Below are 22,238 nucleotides of genomic sequence, written 5' to 3'. Positions count from 1 at the left end.
ACACAAGGGGAGTAGTCTACGCTCCTCCAGCTCCACCCGCCATGTCCCCGGATTGGCCCAAAAAATTCTGGTCACCTTAATATAGCGGGTTGGATAATGACTGACTGACTGGCCTTGACAGTCCCACTCTGGGTTTGGCTACGGCCTTGTATTTAGTGCTGCTAGAATTAGCTCCAGGTTCCTGCAATTCTTTAACTAGCTGAGTAACATAATAAATGAGCCTGCAAGAATAAGTGAATGGATAGTGTCACACACGTGCGCATGGGAGGAAGACTATGGGCTTAACTAAGGGTAAAACGCCGGAAACAGGGGGTTGATGAAGTTCGTAATGTCTCCTCTCGCTCCTCTGCAGAACCGCAGAAGAGAAGACTGACTACAGCCTAACTCATTTCCACTTCCTCCTCCAGACCACGCCCTCCTGCTGACCTCACTTCCACCAGTGCCCCGTTAGACCCTCCTCTTCCTTTCCACCGCCTATAAAAGTAGTCACTTGCCCTCCCCAGTCACTTGCATTCAGGACTCAGTCTTTTGAGACTATGGAGGAAAACTGGCAGATCCCCAAACCATTATCTTGTCTTTTACAATAGAAAAGAGAATTAAGGCAGGGAGGAGACAACTCACTTCACTGGCTGGGCTTCCATAAGCAGTTAGAACAAAACAGAATACTTTTTCTTCAAGAAATTAGTACAAAATCATCAAACGGCACATGGTAGCAGATGTTAAAGCATAGTAAGCGCAACATGTTACCCAGTTCTGGGAATAAATACCTCTTTTGTTTGTAAGTATGCACAAAGATTTGGTAGCGTAGTATTATAAAATCCTTCACTTGAGCCAACGTTGAATCTCTGTACAGTATGAATGCAGTATTAGAGCTTTCCTGTTCCGAGCTTGTCAAAAGTACACCTGTGTCAATATTGTTCTGTTATTCACACTAAATTTAGCGTGCCTTTGTGTAAATGGTCTTTGAACACTCCACAATGGCAAATGCAGATGGCACAAAACAACAGCAAGCAAGCAAGAAAGCAAACCCGGCCCCCTGATAAATGACTCTTCTGTAAGAGGCCTTCCGAAGTACGGTATATTAATCTTATGTAGCTAGTCTATGCAATGCTTTTAATGAGATGTTTACACTGCAGTGAACAAAGACATTTTAGAAAATGTTATAGCTGGGGTAACATGGAATAAAGTACAAAAAAACTCATTATAAATTTATGACACAATTCATAAAACTGATGTAATAAAAAAAACGATTTTTTTTTTTTTTTTGCATTCACCACCCAAAATAACCAGCAAATGTATAAAATAAAAGCGTTCCATTAAAGCCACATGCGTAGCCACACAAATGAAAATGCAACTATTGAATGGTGAAGTGTGAAATTAACATCGCATTCCCGGATCGAAAGTTCGCAGTGCAGCTTTTTAAAACCGAGGTCTTACTGCCCCCGGTTTTCATTTCGCTCAAAGCGCTCGGTTTATTTCTCATTTGCAGATGATAATGCCTCAAAAGAAAGAGCTTTATATAAAGCTGTACAAACAATCTGATACAGAAATCCTTCCTGCAGAAGCACTTGGGAACCGAGAAAGAGAAGAATTGGTAAATACTGCAGTTCAGTAAACTGGCAGCATTGTGGCACAGTCGTTAACAGTGATGCCCGACGGCGCCACCGCCTTCGTTTCAAATGTTGGCCGAGACACTGCCTGTGGTGGGTTTTGCACATCTCTGCACGTCTCTTTGGCTTTTTCTTCAGCATCCCAAGACATGCGTGTTAGGGTAAGTGTCAACTCCGAATTGACCCCACCACGAACGAATGTTTGTATCTGAAAAGAGAACCCTGCAAAGGACTTGAGACCCACTCAAGACGGATTCCCATCTTGTGTCCAATGCTACCGGGGTAGACATTTGTTCCTCACAAATCTGAAGTGCGTAAATGGGCTTAAAATGGATGGATGAGAACATAAGAAACCTGACGAACAAGAGGAGACCATTCAGTCAGTTTCTTTAGCTCATAGCTAATATCTCTTTCCTAAGGGTTGTCAAGGATTCTGCGTTAATTCCATGTCTTGGTAGTTTCCTCCAGACTCCCACAACTCTTTGCTCCCTGGCTTCAGTCCTAAATGCACTTCCCTTTAATTTCCACTGATGTCCTTGAGTACATGGTTCACCCTTACATTGAAAGAATTCTGCTGGATGTACCTTTTGTCACACATGCGCACCAGAGAGCTACCCTCTGGGTCCCTCCTAAGTATGTAATTCCACCCCAGACTGAGAGGGAGCGCTGTTGCCAACGTTCTTGTCTTCCTTTTTTTCACAGTATGGAGAAACTGCCCAGCGAGGCCTACTGACTCCACCCCTTCCACTTCCTGGGCCATAAAAGCATGAGAGCCTGGAAGGAGTCATCACTTCATGACCAAGTGACAAGAGCCAAGGCGCTGCTCAGTAACGTAGAAGGAAGGTAGTTAGCCCATGTTATTTAGTGGCTACTGCTCTGTTTTAATGTCACAGAATGCTTATTTTTGTTTTTTCCTTTGTTTGACGATCCAAAATGTATTTTTGTCAAGCCTGCTATTCCCTGTGAAAATTGTGAAGATCGGGGTTAGGTCTCCACACAGTCTCCTCTGCCCGAGGTTTAATTCACTAAATCTGTCCCAGTACAACATGTCCTGGGATCCCTCTAGTTGCACTCCTCTGCACAGCTTTAAGTGCTGCTATGTGTTTGATGGAACGTGGTGAGAAGATCTGCTTACAGTACGACTCGCTACTGCCTTATGTAGTCTGTGCATAACGTCCCTCGATTTATATTTCAACGATAGAACCTACAGTTAATGACAGTTAATATGTCACAGATACTGGAAACCTATAGGAAGAGGTGGAGATTATTCCTGAGCAAAGAGGAATTTGGTTTATCCTGCTTGGGTTGTTGTCACATAAGAACATAAAAAAATTTGACAAACGAGAGGAGACCATTGTGACAATAAACACTCTCAGATATCACAAAGGTTTGGGGCAGCCACCTGTATATTGTGTCCTGGCTGCCAATTGTTGAAAAAATACACAAGAGATGTTTCTAGATCCATGACTGAACTGAGCTACTGCCATAAGATGGCAGCTTTAAAGCCAAGTAGAGGGTGTGTCGTCATCAGGGCAAGAACCGGAAGTGACGTTATTGGCAGCACTGGAACCGGAAGTGACGTCATCGGCAGCGTCAGAACCGAAGATGATGTCTTCGGCACTGCCGGAACCAGGTAAGATTTCCTGGGAAGGGTCTGTAAGGAATTGAGGGAGACAATCATTGCACCTCACTACCCTCTGGTTAGCCATGGAATTACAACTATTCAGGCCCTTTAGTTGTCTCCTATTTGCATGTGTGTGACACCATTCAGTCTGTTGGCCTTATTTATTTCGCTAATAGCTAAGCTGTCCCAGTATATCATGCAGATACTTTTTTAAAGGCTGTCAAGATTTCTGCTTCAACTCCATGTCTCTGTAATTTTTTGGAGATTCTGAGAAAGTGCAAAGTACTTCATGGCTTCAGTTCCCCTCAGTTTCTACAGGTGTCCTCAGGTGCATGATTCACCGTTTTTTTGAGAATCTGCATTTGGACCAACTCCGGGTCTTCCAGTCTCGTCTGCCTAAAGAAAAAATGAGTTTCATTCTCTCTGTCTGTCATAGAAGGACATGTCCACAAGTCCCATGATGCACTTGGTTGCTCTCCACTGCACAGCTTCAAGTGCTGCTCTGTCATTCTTGTAGTGTGGTGACCAGAACTGCACACAGGACTCCAGATGTGGTCTCACCAGTGCATTATATAGCATAACATCCCTCTATTATATTATATTATATTATATTATATTATATTATATTATATTATATTATATTATATTATATTATATTATATTATCCATCCATCCATTATCCAACCCACTATATCCTAACTACAGAGTCACAAGGGTCTGCTGGAGCCAATTCCAGCCAACACAGGGCGCATTATATTATATTACTAGCAAAATATCTGCGATTAGCAGCAGAGAAGAAGTGTGTTAATTCATATTCTTTTGCTGCCTTCTCAATTGTGTAATGCGTTTTTTGTTCAGAGCTCTTTGGAGCTTTTCCTTGTTCTCTACGTACCGCGTTCACAGTCAGTTCACGTGATCCGCTCTCTTGTGTGATCTTGCGATGTCCACGGCTTTATTTAATGTTAGCTAAGACCCGGCACTTAAAAGTTTCTCTCGCACTTTCGCTGAGTTTGTGCCAAACTCTAGACCATCTCATCATCGTTTGCATAAGCACAGTCCTTCACCCGCGAATATTTACCTTATATGGGCAGGCATTTAATTACGTGGGAGGTGTGATGATGCAGGACGCAACTCCGCCTCACACGGTGACCGGGCTGCAGGCTATGGCTATGGCCGTATATATGGATGAAAGTAGGTTCCAGTTATGACCATTATGCGTAGAATTTCGAAATGAAACCTGCCTAACTTTTGTAAGTAAGCTGTAAGAAATGAGCCTGCCAAATTTCAGGCTTCTACCTACACGGGAAGTTGGAGAATTAGTGATGAGTCAGTGAGTGAGTGAGTGAGTGAGTGAGTCAGTCAGTCAGTCAGTGAGGGCTTTGCCTTTTATTAGTATAGATATTATATTATATTATATTATATTATATTATATTATATTATATTATACTGCGGTGGCTGGCGCCTGCCGGGTTTGTTTCCTGCCTTATGCCCTGTGTTGGCTGGGATTGGCTCCAGCAGATCCCTGTGACCCTGTAGTTAGTATATAGTGTGTTGGATAATGGATGGATATATTATATTATATTATATTATATTATATTATATTATATTATATTATCTCTGTCTATCCCAACAGATTTTACATATTAAGCTAACATATTATTTGCCTTTTTAATAGCTTGCTTAGATGATGAAAGGATGTGTCAGCATAAACCTCAAAATCCTTTTCGAGGTGTTCACCCAGTTCTAAACTGGGCCAGTTCTTTTTGAATTGGATGGATGGATAGAATTCAGTAAGGGTAGGAACACGCACTGAAAGAGTGCATTGCTGCAGCCACCACACGACAAACCAACTCATGATCCTAGATTAGGACCCGAGTGCAGCCATGCAACGGGTGACACCTCAGCACCACACTCGTTCAGCTGGAGTGGAACAGTGGGAGGTTTTTTTATGGTGGCTGGAGTGCCAATTCTGCCACCAACCCCCAAGTTTTATTTTTTTGGATGCAGATTAACGTCATACCCAGGAAGTCGTTCAAATATATCTTGTTGTTATTAGTGAGATTATCGAAACGCCTTGCCCAAAGCAATCAACAGTATTGCATTACACCCTTTTGTAGGTAAGAATGGTCATTACGAAAAACAAGTATTTACTTTGTATATCTTCGTTATGCATTACAGAGCCATTCAGTTATGTTTTGACTTGCATTTAGATGACAAAAATTACATTTTTTGACATCTTCAATCCCAACACTTAAAGTTATCTGTAAGAATGTAATTTGACCTGAAAGCCAGCCTTTGATTTGTCAAACTGTAATTACAGATACAGTATCTTTGAAAAAATGTGCCCTAGAAGATAACATGAAAAGTTGTACAGTTTCATACATGACCATATTATCATCTTTAAACCAATTTAGGGTTGCAGGGGCCAGAGCCTATCCTGGCAGCACTAGGCGAGGCGGAGAGCTGGAAATGACCCCAATCAGGGTGCCATGAAGACATCCATGCACATCTACACCCACAAAGGAGCACATTTAATCAATCAGTCTTTACATTTAATGATTACTTATAAAATCCGAACAAAGTCCCCCCTGTTTTCTAACCTGCTTATCTAATTCACAGCTGTGGGGCGGCCACAACAGTAATGGGTACAAGGCACCCCATGTAAGGGCACGCATATGCTGTAGGGGGTGAACGGGCATCCTGGCCAGAACAGAGGATATTTCATTACATCAAATGGGGATGCCAGTGCGATGATGCAAGCGACACTAGGTGGCAATGATCCTTGTATAGTAACCCAATCAGGATACTTGCAGGGGTGCTTGGGAGTTGGAGTCCAGAAGTGCAGCCCTGTCGGGGTCCCAGTGGATCAATAGAGCATACTGTCAAGGGAGGACCTCCCTAATTTTTCAATGGCCCGGAAGTGTTTTTCCGGCTAATTTCTAGAGAGGTGATTTAAAAGTGCCTTGTAAGAATAAATCTCTTTAACTTTATTCTAAATGAGGGTGGTCTATTGCTCTGTCTTGAGTTTGGGCCTCGATGCACATAGTCATTTACACTACTTAGAGTCACAAATTAAAATAACCTGCTTGACTTTAGGAAGTGCAACTAAGGTACCTGGGGAAAAAAATACCCAAACAGACAAAGAAGAAGGTGTAGGCAGCGACCAAGAATATGGTCCAAACGCAGGACCCTGAAGCTATAATTTTGTTCAAGCCCCGCACCTTTCATATTAGTACTGCTCTGAGGATTACACAGATACGGAATTGGATGAATGGAAGAATGGATTGAAACTTTAAAAGGGTCCTATCAACTCCAGGTCCCTACAAAAAAACTGAAATACACTAAACCAGGTTTGGAAAATAAATCAAAAGGCATTTACATCTGAACAAATCCAAATCCTATTATGTGATATCATTCATCCATCCATTTTCCAACCTGCTGAATCCGAACACAGGGTCACGGGGGTCTGCTGGAGCCAATCCCAGTCAACACAGGGCGCAAGGCAGGAATCAATCCCGAGCAGGGTGCCAGCCCACCACAGGGCACACACCAAGCACAATTTTAGGATCGCCAATGCACCAATTCACTGCTGCTCTACTCATTGTTGCTCCAATGTTCTTATTGTTTATATAATATTTTTATGACTTTTTTTTTTTGTAAACATGTAATCTATTTACTGTTTCTTGCTTCATTTCTTTCTTTATTTATCATTACTTTTTTTTTTCCTTTCATAATTTCGTTTATATTGTATATGTGTATCTTTCTTAATATGTTTTATTTTTATTTTTTTTCTTACCCCACCCCATTTCCCTCTTAAGGCTTTGCCCTTTCCAGGCTACAGTTGTAAATAAGAAACATGTTCTTAATCTGTTTTGCCTGGTTAAATAAAGGTAAATAAAATAAATAAAATAAATAAAACCTAACCTGCATGTCTTGGGAGGAAACCCACGCAGACACAGGGAGAACATGCAAACTCCATGCAGGGAGGACCCAGGAAACAAACCCGGGTCTCCTTACTGTGAGGCAGCAGCGCTACCACCGTGCCACCCTATGTGATATCATCTACTGTTAAATTCTGTTCTGTACTTGTAATATTTTTATTTTACTACTAGCCGACGCCCGCCATTGTATACACCGGTGTAAGAATAGGAACAGAAAATGGTGAAGGAAGGAATTCAGAAATCCATCCATCTTCTAACCCGCTGAATCCGAATACAGGGTCACGGGGGTCTGCTATAGCCAATCCCAGCCAACACAGGGCACAAGGCAGGAACCAATCCTGGGCAGGGTGCCAACCCACCGCAGGACACACACAAACACACCCACACACCAGGGCCAATTTAGAATCGCCAATCCACCTAACCTGCATGTCTTTGGATTGTGGGAGGAAACCCACGCAGACACGGGGAGAACATGCAAACTCCACGCAGGGAGGACCCGGAAGTGAACCCGGGTCTCCTAACTGCGAGGCAGCAGCGCTACCACCGCGCCACCGTGCCGCCCAATTCAGAAATCAAGAAGAAAGAAATACTTCTCGAAAGACGCAGTTGTGAATAGGTGTTTTGCTGGAGACGACAGATAATGAGTTGAAAGATCTAACTCTAGAAAACCCCACGTACAACTGACCGTGGCTGAAGACTGGTTGTTGTAGATTAACGCAAATCTTTGCAAATGTTTGTCCTTGGGACTTGTTGATAGTATATTTCTCTTCTGGTTCGTCCTGTTTCCTCTTCAAACTCGATCCCCCCACACGCTGCCCACACGGCATTTCTCGATTCCTATTCCTCCTCTTCCAAGCCCTTCCCCACGCTGGCTGCGGCCTCCTATACATCCCCACACCGCTTTCTCGATTCCTATTTTCTCCTTCTGATTACCGCATTCCCCGTTCCTCTCTCATGACCCTATTGGTTTCGCCACTGAAGTGAAAGGTCACACAGTCAGGCTAGATATAAGGCCATGACGGGGTTTGAAGAGGAAGCAGGACAACCAGAAGAGAAATATATATAAGAGATTATATTGTGCGGAGGATTACTTGTGTTCTGTTCTGTGTATTGTATTGTATTGACCCCCTTCTTTTTGACACCCACTTTACGGCCCAACAAACCTGGAAAGGGATCTCTCTTAGAACTGCCTTTCCCGAGGTTTCTTCCATTTTTTTCCCTACAAGGGTTTTTTGGGAGTTTTTTCTTCTTCTTCTTAGAGAGTCAAGGCTGGGGGGCTGTCAAGAGGCAAAGTCTGTTAAAGCCCATTGCGGCACTCCATGTGTGATTTTGGGATGCACAAAAATAAACTGTACTGTATTGTATTTAAAAATGCTATCATTGTACTGTATTGTATTTAAAAATGCTACCATCACACTTAAAATAATTAAAGTACAATAATGTGAACAGCAGCAGAGCGAGTAGGCAAGGAATAACAGGAGTGAGGATAAGGCTGAACCACTGATACGTTTGACCCATTCTAAAATATTATATACTAACAAAACTCAGACTCAAGAGATTCTTAAAAAAAAAAAACTGTAATAACTACCCTGAAAATAAAAGCTTGTCACAAATTTGAAAAACTGAGCTACTGAATAAAAAGTCACAGTTGCAGTTAACAGCCATGATGACTTTACTTCGTATCTCAGCGATTGAGAAGGATGCTGGAAAGCCCCTAGCAGAGCTTATGGCTCCCATTAACTGCGTGACACTTACGGGTGCCGTAGGCTGAGAAATGAGGGCATTTAAAGCCAATAAGTATCATTTGCAGCTCAGATACGATGATAGATTGTACAAATGCTGTCATTACGTTTCTGCAAGACCATTTAAATAAATAAACTGCCTTGGATGTTTTTGACAGGCTTGAAAGGCACTGCTTTCTCTTCGTGCTGCCACATGCGCTTTCTGAACTCGAAAACTTTTCATTTGTATTTCACATCAAGTATCAAAGTCTGCACCCTCAATTCAGGCAAAACACAGAGGAAACGATGGTGGAGTGAACAGGGTGCCTCAGAGCTTCTCCCGTTCGCTTTTCAGGTTAATTGTTGTTTGGGTGCAACATTTTCATCAACTAAATAACGCATGGAGGCAATTAAAATGGCAAATAAAATGTCAGGTTATATCATAAAAACCGTTGAATTTAAGTCAAGAGACGTTATACTCAAGACTATAAGAGGTCTGTCCGGAATATAGTCCTGCCATTGTTAATATAACGAGAACGGTTTGTGTGGCATCGACGTAACCTGGCAGCCAAGGAGAGTGGAGTGGAATATGCATACGTGAACGATGACGACTTCAATGGACTAGTCAGTGAGGGTGCTAGACGCCATTAGGTGAGTGTGTGTGTGTGTGTGTGTACTGTGCGGTCATCCATCCATCCGTTATCCAACCCGCTATATCCTAACTACAGGGTCTGCTGGAGCCAATACCAGCCAACACAGGGTGCAAGGCAGGAAACAAACCCCGGGCAGGGCGCCAGCCCATCACAGTATAATATAATATAATATAATATAATATAATATAATATAATATAATATAATATAATATAATATAACAGAGGGAGGGTGGCACGGTGGCGCAGTGGTAGTGCTGCTGCCTAGCAGTTAGGAGACCCGGGTTTGCATGTTCTCCCCGTGTCTGCGTGGGTTTCCTCCCACAGTCCAAAGACATGCCGGTTAGGTGGATTGGCGGTTCTAAATTGGCCCAACTGTGTGTGCTTGGTGTGTTTGTGCGTGTACTGCGGTGGGTTGGCACCCTGTCCAGGATTGGTTCCTGCCTTGTGCCCTGTGTTGGCTGGAATTGGCTCCAGCAGACCCCCGTGACCCTGTGTTCGGATTCAGCAGGTTAGAAAATGGATGGATGGATGGATAATATAATATAACAGAGGGAGGGTGGCACGGTGGCGCAGTGGTAGCGCTGCTGCCTAGCAGTTAGGAGACCCGGGTTTGCATGTTCTCCCCGTGTCTGCGTGGGTTTCCTCCCACAGTCCAAAGACATGCCGGTTAGGTGGATTGGCGGTTCTAAATTGGCCCGAGTGTGTGCTTGGTGTGTGGGTGTGTTTGTGTGTGTCCTGCGGTGGGTTGGCACCCTGCTTGGGATTGTTTCCTGCCTTGTGCCCTGTGTTGGCTGGGATTGGCTCCAGCAGAACCCCTGTGACCCTGTGTTTGGATCCAGCGGGTTGGAAAATGGATGGATGGATGGATGTTTTTATTCCATTACCTTATATATATATATACTATGAGTTGGTAGCTATGCATTCTGTGTTTTTGCTGCCATACACATTTCCCCTGGAGATTAGTGAAGTATATCTAATCTTATCATGTGCCATCATGGAAATATAAAAGAACTCTGAAGAAAAGAGACAGTGGATGGAACCCAGCCTGGGAGACTATAAATGGAATTCTAGGAGCATTGAGGAATCACACAAATACCTCTTTATTAAATAAAAGATGAGATCAGCAGAATCAGAGTCGAGTAACTTTGCTCATGGCAAGAGGCCTCAAGTTTATTCTCAAAGGGCCGCATTGGTCACAGGTTTTGATCTAACCTAATTGCTTAATTAGAAGCCATTCCTTGCCAATAACACAAATGATTTAATTTTATGGCTTCTTAATGATCTTAATCTGCCACATTAGGTCATTCTTAAATTGAATATTTTTCTTTTCTGAGGATATCATTTAAATGATTTGTGGACAGGAGGTGTCATGATACGGAGTTTTCCACAAGGGAAAAAAGGTGTAAGGCCTCTAAAAGCTGAGACGCAAAAAAGGCCAGTCTGTCCAGCAAAAATTCACCTGACCAGCCAGGACCCTAAGGCCAGAGCAGGACTAAAAATGAGAAGCTAGCAAAACTACTGTAAATATTACCAAAATATAATATAAGCCCCCAAAGAGGAAGGATGACCATAAGCCCTCAGCTTATAGTAAAAAGGTCAAATGAAGAATCTTTATAAATGAAAGATTTAATGAAAAAAAAAAAATAGCAAAATACAAAGAAAGGTTTAAAACATGAAGTCTTAGCAGTTGCCCAAAAGGAAATCCACAGGAAACGAGTCTTAATATGGCAGCGGTTCTCAAACTGTGGGGAGCGCCACCCTGGGGGGGCGTTGAATAAATGAACAAGACATCAAAATTAATTTTTTACATTTTCATTTCAAATTTAAGTGTACAAACATATAATCACAACGAATGCCTTATTACTAAAATGAAAATAAAACATTTCTAAGGCACAGATCTAATGACTAATATGTGCCTGCTTTAAAGTACACAGCCTGTCCAGGTTTGGTTTGATGTTCGAGATATCGAGAGACACTCTGAGCTCCTTTTCTATTTGAAGTTTGTTTCTATGACGAGCGGCGCCGCTGCTGCTGCTTTTATAGTCGCGTGTTTTCAATCCAGAAAGTCCGAGACGTATCGGTGTCTGTCACGAACAGTCGGGTGACAGTAGATCAGGTGATAATGCGGCACGACTGCACCACACTGGCAGCGTAGCCAAATTGAGTTAAATAATTTACTGCGTTAACTGGGTTATTTTCATGATACAACTAACAGCGGTATAATATTTGTCGGACAAAAATACGTTCGTCTCGCGCAGATTGACTTCATCGGTGTCCTCGTTTACGAGATTTTTAAAAATTAAAACATATTTAATCGTTTCTTTACATAAAAAAATAATTAAATAAGAATAAATAATTTATTCTTTGTTTTTGAAATTAGAATTACTACCAAAAACCACACAAGGCATTTTTAACAGTTATTAAAGCACTTTAAAAAAATAAACTGCAAATATTTCATCGCAGTTAGCCGAACACATGCAAATCTTATGGAAGTAAAATGATAGGATACCGCGACACCGCACGAGTATCATACCTTTGTTAGTTGTATCACGGGTTATTATCATCTATCTTATATTATGCAGGGGGCGCAGAATTATTCCAAGTAGAAAAGGGGGGCGCGAAATACGAACGTTTGAGAACCGTTGTAATACGATATCCAAAAATAAGAATCCTTACAACAAAGTGAGATATAATCAAAAATCCAGAAATTCCAGCAAGATAAGGCAATCTTTCATAAAACCCCAACAAACTAATTGCCTTTGAGACAATTTAAATAGCCTAAGGGAGGGCTCACAAGTGGTAATGTAAGGGTGGTCCCACCTCCTATGGCTTCAGCCACACTGTGCCAAGAAATCCAAAATAGTAATAGTAACCCAAAACGAACACAAATAACAATAAAACATAAAATTCACATACGTTTGACCAAATACAAGACATGGAGAAGACCGAAGATTCTCAGTTTTTCACATCTTTTCTTTTCTGAATATTTTGTTAAAACATCTGCTTTATGCCGAACTCAAACAGTAGTAAATGAGACCAAGTTAGATAGCAATGGCTGAATCCTTTGGTATTTGCCTCTCACTATGAATTTCACCCACAAAACACAAGACAAGGCTGAAAATGTAATGGCATAGCACAGAAATAATAAATGATAAAAAAATATGCAACAGAAATAACGTAAACACATAAGGTATTAAACTTTGCAATTAAACCAAATAAGAACCATTGACCAAGGAATAAAGCCTGGCTGAAACATGACAATTAGTGACCGCCATACCCATTAACCACGTGAAGAAGAATTTAATTCCTGCATAGGAATAACACATACCTGCTCGGGAAACTGACTGCCCACAATTTCTGCCACAGTGTTGTAGGACAAAACATCTGGATAGGTTTGTGCTCCCATCACAAGGTGAAGAACAATCTTAATGTTCCTCTGTGCCATGCGTGCCATCATCTCAGCATCTTCTATTGTTATGCATGCAGCAGGGATCTTTACCACATCTGCCTGGTAATCTTGTTGTCCAGTATGTGGGCTTAAAAAAAAAAAAACGAAAGGATAAGTAAATCTTAGTCATACAAGAATGTGGACTTAAAAACAGCATAAATGTGACAGGATTTGCGTTTAAAGCACAAGATTGAACAGTGGGAGAGGAATCTTTTAATTGCCATCTCAGAAAAGGAGTAGAACTCCATTATATAAAGAACTAGCAGGAGTACCTGGCGTTGCCTGGGAATCTATAACCGGTGAATTTCCCAAATGAAAGAAGCAGAACATAGAAATAGAACAAACAGTTTTCTGATTGACATTTTATTGTAAGTTCCTCCACTCTGGATTCTGTCTGCTGTGGAGTTTCAGACGCCCTTGAAATAGACTTTGTTGTGGCATCTGAAGTGGACCTTCCAATTCTACGTCTTTTTTAGGTGGCATGGGTATATTAGCAAAAAGCAGGACAATTATAATGTGTTACATGGTATTACGTACGGAATAAGCTACAGTGAGATGAATTTACGTTATTTACAATACGTCGCAAAGTGAACAAATAGCACCAGTCAGTCAGAAACAGCAACACTGAAATCGTATTGTGAGTGAGCACTGAAACCGTACTGGGAAAAAAGGCGGGGAGGGATACTCAGTTTCTAAGGAGCATCTGTGTTCAACCGTGATGCCACCTAACGAACGTTGGCGATGGTAACTACAGAGAGAAGTGACATGCAACCAGTGCTGCGTTTGGGGAAAATGGTGGGGGAAGGATGCTATCTTTTTAAGGTGAGTCTCTGTTTAAACGTGCTTGTACATAACGGACGTTGGCGAATGAAATACAGCACTATCAGTGTGTGTGGGAGTCTGACGTGTGGAAACGCGGGTGTGTCAGTCAGTCACGCCCACTGGGTCGTTCACGTTTTACATCCATACGGAAGTTCCTCTTCACCCGATCAAAGCAGTCGGCCTTCTCATACTTGGACACTTCCACCATCTGTTGGCAATTTAAAGAAGCATGGGTAAAGAGCGGCGTAGTGAACGTCTGTTGGAAGGTGTGGCCATCATGTCGATGATAAGTATGGAGACGTGTGCCAAAGATAGTGTCAGTGAAAAGGTGTCCTGCTATTCACCACGAACATTTTTCCAAACCAAACATACCCCATGACCTTCTCCTGGTCACAAAGGAGCCCCATCCCCAGTTTGGTGACGATCGGACACCCGGTGCAGATTTGTATGGCGGACAAACAAACACACACACACATACATGCATACATCGACTCTGCTTTATATATTAGATAACCTTTAGCTCTACAAAGATTTTATATGCACCAAAAATTGTGTAATTCAAATACAGATCTTTCATTGATGACACTGATCTCATTTAAAGTTTTCTAAAATGTATCCATGATCCAACTTGTGTGCCACCTAGCTCCAGCTCCACTAAGCTACACGTGTTGGGAATGCTCTAAACTAACATCATTTGAGACAAAAACCTTTGCATGCTTCACAGATGGCCTTGGTGTCAAAATCATTCCTACGCCATTAGCGGAATTATTTGGTGTATTCCTGGATGGCATCAAGGAGCATAGCTTGGAAGAAGCCTACGTCACACTACCAGCACACAGACGTAGCTGGTGTAAGGTGAAGAATCTGAGCCCACCTTCTAGAACTCGGAGGGCAAGCGACATTCTATACTATCTCAGATTAGAAAAACTCAAATTCTCCGTTAGAGGATATGCCCAAAACATTTTTTAAAACATGACCAGAATTCAGTAACATTATTGTAAATTAAATATGCTGGGCCTGTGAGTGACTCTCTAATGCTATTACATGATCTATGGCATTTAAAAAGTTGTTTTTTTTTGAGATTTGAATCATTTTGCTTTTTTCCCACTTTTGTTTTTTCTAGATCTATTTTTAAGTAAACTATAGTATATGTTGTGTTATTATTACTTGTTTGACTGAATAGTCAGTTCTGGTTTCAGTTCTGGTTTCTTAAAATAAAATAACATTTAAAAAATAAATAAATAAATAGAGCAGAAGATTGTTGGTCTGAGGTAGCAGTTTATCTGTTATGATTTCTATTATTAAGGGCCAAAGGGGAAGCACTGTTGTTATCGTACCAGGAGTGTCCAGCTCCTGTGCTGGTTGGGCGCAGTGGCTGCAGATTTTCATTCTAACCATCTTCTTCATAAGTGAGCCATTTTTGCTGCTGATTAAATTGTTTTGCCTTTGTTTTAATCAACGTGACTCAGACCCCTTAGTTGTTTCTTTTTCCTTAATGAGACACAAACAAGCTGCCACATGACCAGCTAATCTGAAAATAATGAAAGGTGAAGGTCTCGGTCATGTTGGTCTGCTCAGGTCACCAAAATATCTTGATGGTGGTCTTAGAAAAAACAGAAAATCAACAGTCTGCTGTAGCAGAACGAGAGCAGCAACAAGTCTTAATATTAAATAACGGCTTGAATGAAACTAGTTGGAGTTTGATGTTCCAGTTTAGCTGGTCATCTGTTGGCTCGTTTCACATGTCATTTCTGTTTGGCTGCCATTTAATGTAAAAACAAATCAATTCAGAGGACTGAATCCATAAAAACAGGGCTATAAAAATGAAGAAAATTGGAGTTAATTAGCAGTGAAAACTGGTCACTGATTAGGAAAAGGGTTAGAATGAAAACCTACAGCCACTGCGGCCCTCCAGTACTGGAGTTGGACACCCCGATCTCGACTATAAGTACGTTAAATGTCATATTAGTTATATTACCTCAATAAAACACTGAAGCTGCATTTACTCCTTATATCTTACATTTTTGGCCTACAAAGGCAACATAAAATATGCTAGAGAAAACATCAGACTGTTATTTGGCTCTTTAATAATTTGTATTTTGATCTGCAATGGATAAATGTCCCATCCAGAGATCGTCTTTGCTTTGTACCCCATGTCCCAAGGGTAAGGTCACACCTTTCATTTGAATGAGAGAAAATGATTTACTCTTTTTCAAAAGTAACCTGAAATATGCTTAAAATCTCAACGATGTGCTACACTATTAATGCTACAGAATGTTACCATGATAGATAGATAGATAGATAGATAGATAGATAGATAGATAGATAGATAGATAGATAGATAGATAGATAGATAGATATGAAAGGCACTATATGATAGATAGATAGATAGATAGATAGATAGATAGATAGATAGATAGATAGATAGATAGATAGGGAAGGCACTATATAATAAATAGATAGATAGATAGATAGATAGATAGATAGATAGATAGATAGATAGATAGATAGATATGAAAGGCACTATATGATAGATAGATAGATAGATAGATAGATAGATAGATAGATAGATAGATAGATAGATAGATATGAAAGGCACTATATAATAGATAGATAGATAGATAGATAGATAGATAGATAGATAGATAGATAGATAGATAGATAGATATGCAAGGCACTATATAATAGATAGATAGATAGATAGATAGATAGATAGATAGATAGATAGATAGATAGATATGAAAGGCACTATATGATAGATAGATAGATAGATAGATAGATAGATAATTTAATTTTAAACAGACCTTTATTAACAATTATAACATAATTGCATTTAAATTAACAGTCAAAATTAAACAACATTTAATAACACACTTTTCCTACTCATACTTTAAGACTAGACATTCATCTTCCAAGGAGCATAAAACATCATTTACAGCCCAAATTTCTCTAAATATATCTAATTGATTAATAAGTTTAAAATATTCAAATTCGATTCTCAATCTTCTTTGAAGGAGGACCTTAAACATTAACAGAGCATCAGTAGTTTTCTGATCTTTATCTCTATTTCTTCTCGTTTTTAACGTTGCCATCTTGGCCTGGCCTAACAAAAAATTGCCAAGTAAACATTGTCTTTTACAAAGTTTTGACACAGACATTCCAAAAATATAAATGAGGTTATTAAATATAATTCCCAAATCCTTGAACAATAAATCAAGAAAATGCAGCAGTGGTTGTAATCTGGTACAATACAGAAATAAATGATAAATTGTTTCTTTCTGAAGGCAGAATGGACACTGATCTGTTGTGCTGGCACCAATGGTTTTTAAAAATGAATTGGTGGCTACTGCCACATGTAGAATCCTCCACTGCAGGTCCCCAACTCTTTTCTCAATTGGCGGTTTATATAAAGTCCTCCATGCTGGAGATGTCGTGTCATGCAGACACAGAGTGTTCCTCCACAGGGTATCAGTCATGTCTTTCAAATACATAAAATGGGACACTTTAAGACACCAGTCATACAATTCTTTTTTTGACAAATTTTGGAACGAAATTCCATTTATGTGATTAATTGTTAAAATGGAGTTATTAGAACTGATAAAATCTTTTACATTTGGTTTAATTGTAATGATACATTCAGGAGGTTCTGCCTCTTTTATAAGATCTCCAGAGATATAATCCTCACACAGAGGACCTGCACCCAATTGCACTAAAGAGACTTTAAGTTTGTTGATTATCGACCCCCCAAGACGGACAGACCTAATCCCGAGCTCATGTGCCACAGCTGCCCCAGACTTCCACTGGTTGCTGACCGGATCAATAAAGTTGGCTACTTTGGTAAAGCCTTTGTTCATTAGCAGTGAGTTTAAACTAACCGAGTCAAACTCCAAGACTGGATTCCATATTACCGGTTCTTCGAGTAACCAGAAGACTGACTCCACATTAATACCCACTCTGTTTGTTTTGGTGTGCCAAATCAATAACATGTTGCGTAAAAGGTGGGCAGCACAGATAGCGCAATCGCTTGATATCAATGAAAAGGAGTTGCAAATCAAAATTGAGATTTCCGACCCTGTGAAAAAAAGCGAATGCTAAACTCCTCCACAGTAAAGGCTGAGGGGCATACAAGAGACGTTGTAAATCTGTCAGCCTAAAAGCTTCAATTCTACTCAGAATGTCCACCAAGCCCTGACCACCTTCATCCACAGGCAGATGTATCACACTGCGTTTAACCCAATGAAGTTTATCCCAAAAAAAATCTAGTAATATCCCTGAATTTCTTTTAAAAGCCAAAACGGAGGATCTGCACACCTAAATTTATGCCAAAGCATTGAAGCAATTAAATTATTAATAATTAGCACCCTACCCCGAAAAGAGAGCTTGGCGACCACCCATTTCCATTTCTTCAGTCTCCCCTGAATTTGATCAATTAAGCCCTCCCAGTTATCAGCTGTGGCTCCAGACTTCCCAATGTAAATTCCCAGATGTTTAAATACCTTAGAGTTCCATGTTAGACCACTTGGGAGGTTTGGGGGAGGACAGTCCCAGTTGCCCATCAGAAAGGCATTACATTTGGACCAGTTGACCCTGGCAGATGACACCGTTTGAAACACCTGTAAACAGTCCTGCAGCAGGACAACATCATCAGGTTCAGTGATGACAACTGTGACATCGTCAGCATATGCCACCACCTTAAAAGATGCAGTGGGACACACAGGCAATGACAGGCCGTGAAGACATTGGCGAAGTCTGTGGAGCAGGGGCTCTATGGACAGCGAGTATAGCATACCGGAGAGTGCACACCCCTTGACGAATGAAAATGGGGCTCCCAACCCTCCATTAATTTTTAAAACACTAAACACATTCGTGTACATTAATTTAATATATCCTAGAAAGGTCTCACCAAAACCAAACCTCTTTAGAACTGTAAATAAATACTGGTGGTCTACCCGGTCAAAGGCCTTCTCTTGATCCAGTGAGATGAGACCCGCCTTAAAACCAAAAATCTCAGAGGCAGATACCAAATCCCGCACAAAGAAAATGTTATCAAAAATACATCGTTCAGGGACACAGTATGACTGATCAAGGCCACCAAGCAGTTCATGACAGTCCTCAGACGAAGAGCCAGCGCTTTAGAAAAGATTTTATAGTCTGAGCAGAGCAGGCTGACCGGTCGCCAGTTTTTTATGTTGCAGAGATCCCCTTTTTTAGGTAAAAGAGTCAAAACTGCTCTCCGACAACTCACAGGAAGTTCTTTATCCCTGATGCTCTCCACAAACACAGTCAGGAAGTCCTTACCCATGATATCCCAAAAGGACTTGTAGAATTCGACGGGAAGTCCATCGATCCCAGGGGCTTTGTTCTGATTTAAACTCCCAAGAGCTCTAGTGAGCTCCTCCAGTGATAGTGGCAGGTCGAGCTCTTCCTTGGTGGATGGAGTCAGCTGTGGTAGGTCATTAAAGAAAATTTCTGTATTTGAAGATAAGTCCACTGTTTCTGCAGAGAATAAGTCTTTGTAAAATTTAAGGCAAATTCCGGATCTCCTCGGTCTCCGTCATTTCAGTCCCATCTGCAGTTTTCAGACAGTGAATGATTTTTGCCTGAGCAACCTTCTTCTCCAATGAAAAGAAAAACTGCGTAGGGGCGTCTATTTGGGAAATATTCTGGAATCTCCCCCTGACAATGGCGCCCTTCACCTGTTCATCCAGTAGGGACCTCAGAGAATCTTTTTTGTCTTTTAGAGACTCAAGCAAATTGGCATTAAAACCGGTTTCCAGTTTGGTTTGAATTATCCCAATGTCCTCTTCCAGTTCTTTAATGGCCATGGTGACCTTTCTAGAAGAATGTTCAGAATAAAACTGGCAAAAGAGTTTAATTTGGACCTTGGAGACGTCCCACCATTGCTTCAGAGATGAGAATTCATTTTGCTGAGTCTCCATTTGTCCCAAAAGAGACGAAAGTGTTGAAGAAATAGAGAGTCTTTAAGAAGTTTAGTATTAAAGTGCCAGAATGATTTAAAATTACGCTCAGACCCCAAAGAGAAACGAGTGAGAGCTAAACTATGGTCTGAAAACCCTGTGGGCAGAAGACAAGAGCCCAAAATGAGGTTCAGATTGTGCCGTAACGTATAAATCCTGTCCAGCCTTGCCATGGATAACATGCCACTGGAGGCCTTGAGCCATGTGTACTGTCTCGCCGTGGGTTCGACTCTCTCCACACATCCACAAGTTCTTGCTGATGAAGGACCGACTGCAACACCTTGACTGACCCCGGGTGAGGCTCAGCTCCATTCCTGTCCATCTCTGCATTTTCAGTGCAATTAAAATCGCCAGCTAAGAACACAACGTCCTCTGAACTGCACTCAGCTAGCACGTCTTTTAACAAAAGAAAAAAGAAACTCTCTTTTGCCTTCATTTGGAGCGTAGACATTTAAGAAAATAATGTTTTTCCCCTGAATACGTACAACGACCTTCATGAGACGACCTTTAATTTGCTCAAAACAGTCAATGGACTCCGGGAGAAACGCCTTACTGAAGAGCACTGCCACCCCTGCGCTGGCACTGGAGCCGTGGCTCAGAATCGATGTCCCACTCCAGTCCCTCTGCCACTCCGACTCATTCATTGGGTCAGTATGAGTTTCTTGAAGAAAAGTAACATCTAGTTTTTCTGTTCCAAATATTGAAAAGTACGGCTCTCTTTAAGGAGTCTCTGCAGCCGTTAACGTTCAAAGAGCCCAAAGAGAAAACAGGCATTAGAAAGAAAAGAAACGGAGCAGCAATGACAAGAAGAACTTTAACTAATGAAAAAGAGAGGAGCTGGTGTGGAGCCATTATGTGCTGGAGGTGAGAGACTTTCTAACTTTACTGATAACATTCTTTAAACGATTAAACTCTTTTCTTTCCATTCCCAAAGGAACAGCATTGCGCATAACTCGCTTGGCTGAAACCAAAAGTTCCAGGTCAGGAAAATGTTCTACAACATTCACCTTCCTTTTGCCTTCAAGAAAATCCAGAAAGCTCAGAATGCTTTCAGTGCTGTACTCGTTTTCCAAGAGTGCCAGTTAAATTGTCACTTGACATACAAGAGTCACTGTCCTCACCACCCTGCTGACTCCCCTCACACTCTGGGCTAATTGTCACCTCTCTGGTACTTAGAAGACGATTCTTTAAAGACACGTCAGCCCCCTCTGTCAGGTTCATTTTGTTACTTCTCTTGGCTCCTACTCCACCGTCTGAGGTTTCTTTCCTCTTTCTGGGGAGTGTCGTCCATTCTTCTTCAACATTCATTTCCTCAACAATTCCAGCTTTTTCTTCCCTAACTGCACTGCCTGAATTAGTGCCTGGTTCAGTTTCTGCCACAGCTTTGACATTTAAGAGAGGGCAAGCAGTTTCACTGTGGACTGTGGACTCAGGACTGGCCTCGGTCTGCTCATCCACCTTAGATGGCTCACAGGTAGCAGCGCAGCATTCAGACCTTCAATGTCATCCACCTCAGTTGGTGTCGTTTCAATGACAGGCTGCATAACCTCGGTCTTAGCTTGGCCCTTTTCTTCATCCTGATTTATATTCACAGTAGAGGACTTCAACTCGGCCTCGGCCGATCCATCCACTTCAGGCATTTTTATCTCAGCTTTCTTTATTTCACTCCTTTCAACTGTGGAGCTACAACTGGGTATCTGATTATCAGAACTTCCTACAGTCGAGCTAAGAGTACCTGTGGATACCTCACAGACAACAATCTGCTGATCTTCAGCATCGGAGTCGGAGTCTTCAGACTCATCCTCTATATCTGACTCGCTCACTGCATTTGTGTTTCCACCCATAGCATGACTACAATCAGCTCTTTTACAGTCAACTGCTTTGTGCCCTGCACGGCCACATTTAAAACATTTCATTGAATCAGAAGATATAAACACAATATAATCACATCCATCTACTTTGAATTTCAGAGCAACATCTAACTCATTGTAACCTCTGTTGAGGAGCATAAAAACCTGTCTCCTAAATGAGACCACATGTTTTAATTCTGGCTGTTTACACCCCAAAGGAATCATAGTAATGTCAGAAATAATCTCGCCATACCTTCTCAATTCAGTACGTAGCAGTTCATTCTTCAAGAAAGGAGGAATATTAGAGATTATAATCCTCTTTGCAGGAGTTGAAAGCGGCAAAACAGAAATGAGGGTTCCATTAATGACTAGGCCTTCCTGAACCAGTTGGTGAACTAAGGCCTCTTCATTTAGAAATATCACGACAGCCTTATTCATTCTTGAAGCAGAAATAATGTTTTTACATCCAATTATTTTTCCAATTTCAGTAACACACTTCTCTACTGAAACTACTGGATCAACAATCAATTTGATGCCATTTCTTCTGCTAAGTTTTTCGAAGCCATGTGGCAAAAGGCCTGGCTGTATCCC

The 22,238-nt window shown here is 41.3% G+C and overlaps 1 protein-coding gene across 6 annotated transcripts in view; it reads right to left on the bottom strand.

Moving 5' to 3' along the window:
* LOC120515619 (carboxypeptidase Q-like) overlaps positions 1–22,238 on the bottom strand; it is a 522,111-nt gene that overhangs the window by 286,198 nt on the left and 213,675 nt on the right. For all 6 annotated transcript variants that reach the window (XM_039736745.1, XM_039736750.1, XM_039736744.1 and 3 more), the window contains one exon: positions 12,878–13,085. In XM_039736745.1, the coding sequence (XP_039592679.1) occupies positions 12,878–13,085 (208 nt within the window). The remainder of the gene's footprint in view (positions 1–12,877; positions 13,086–22,238) is intronic.

Source organism: Polypterus senegalus, chromosome 15 (assembly GCF_016835505.1).
Source record: "Polypterus senegalus isolate Bchr_013 chromosome 15, ASM1683550v1, whole genome shotgun sequence".
Classification (NCBI taxonomy): Eukaryota; Metazoa; Chordata; class Cladistia; order Polypteriformes; family Polypteridae; genus Polypterus; species Polypterus senegalus.
This window is presented reverse-complemented; position numbering and strand designations above follow the sequence as displayed.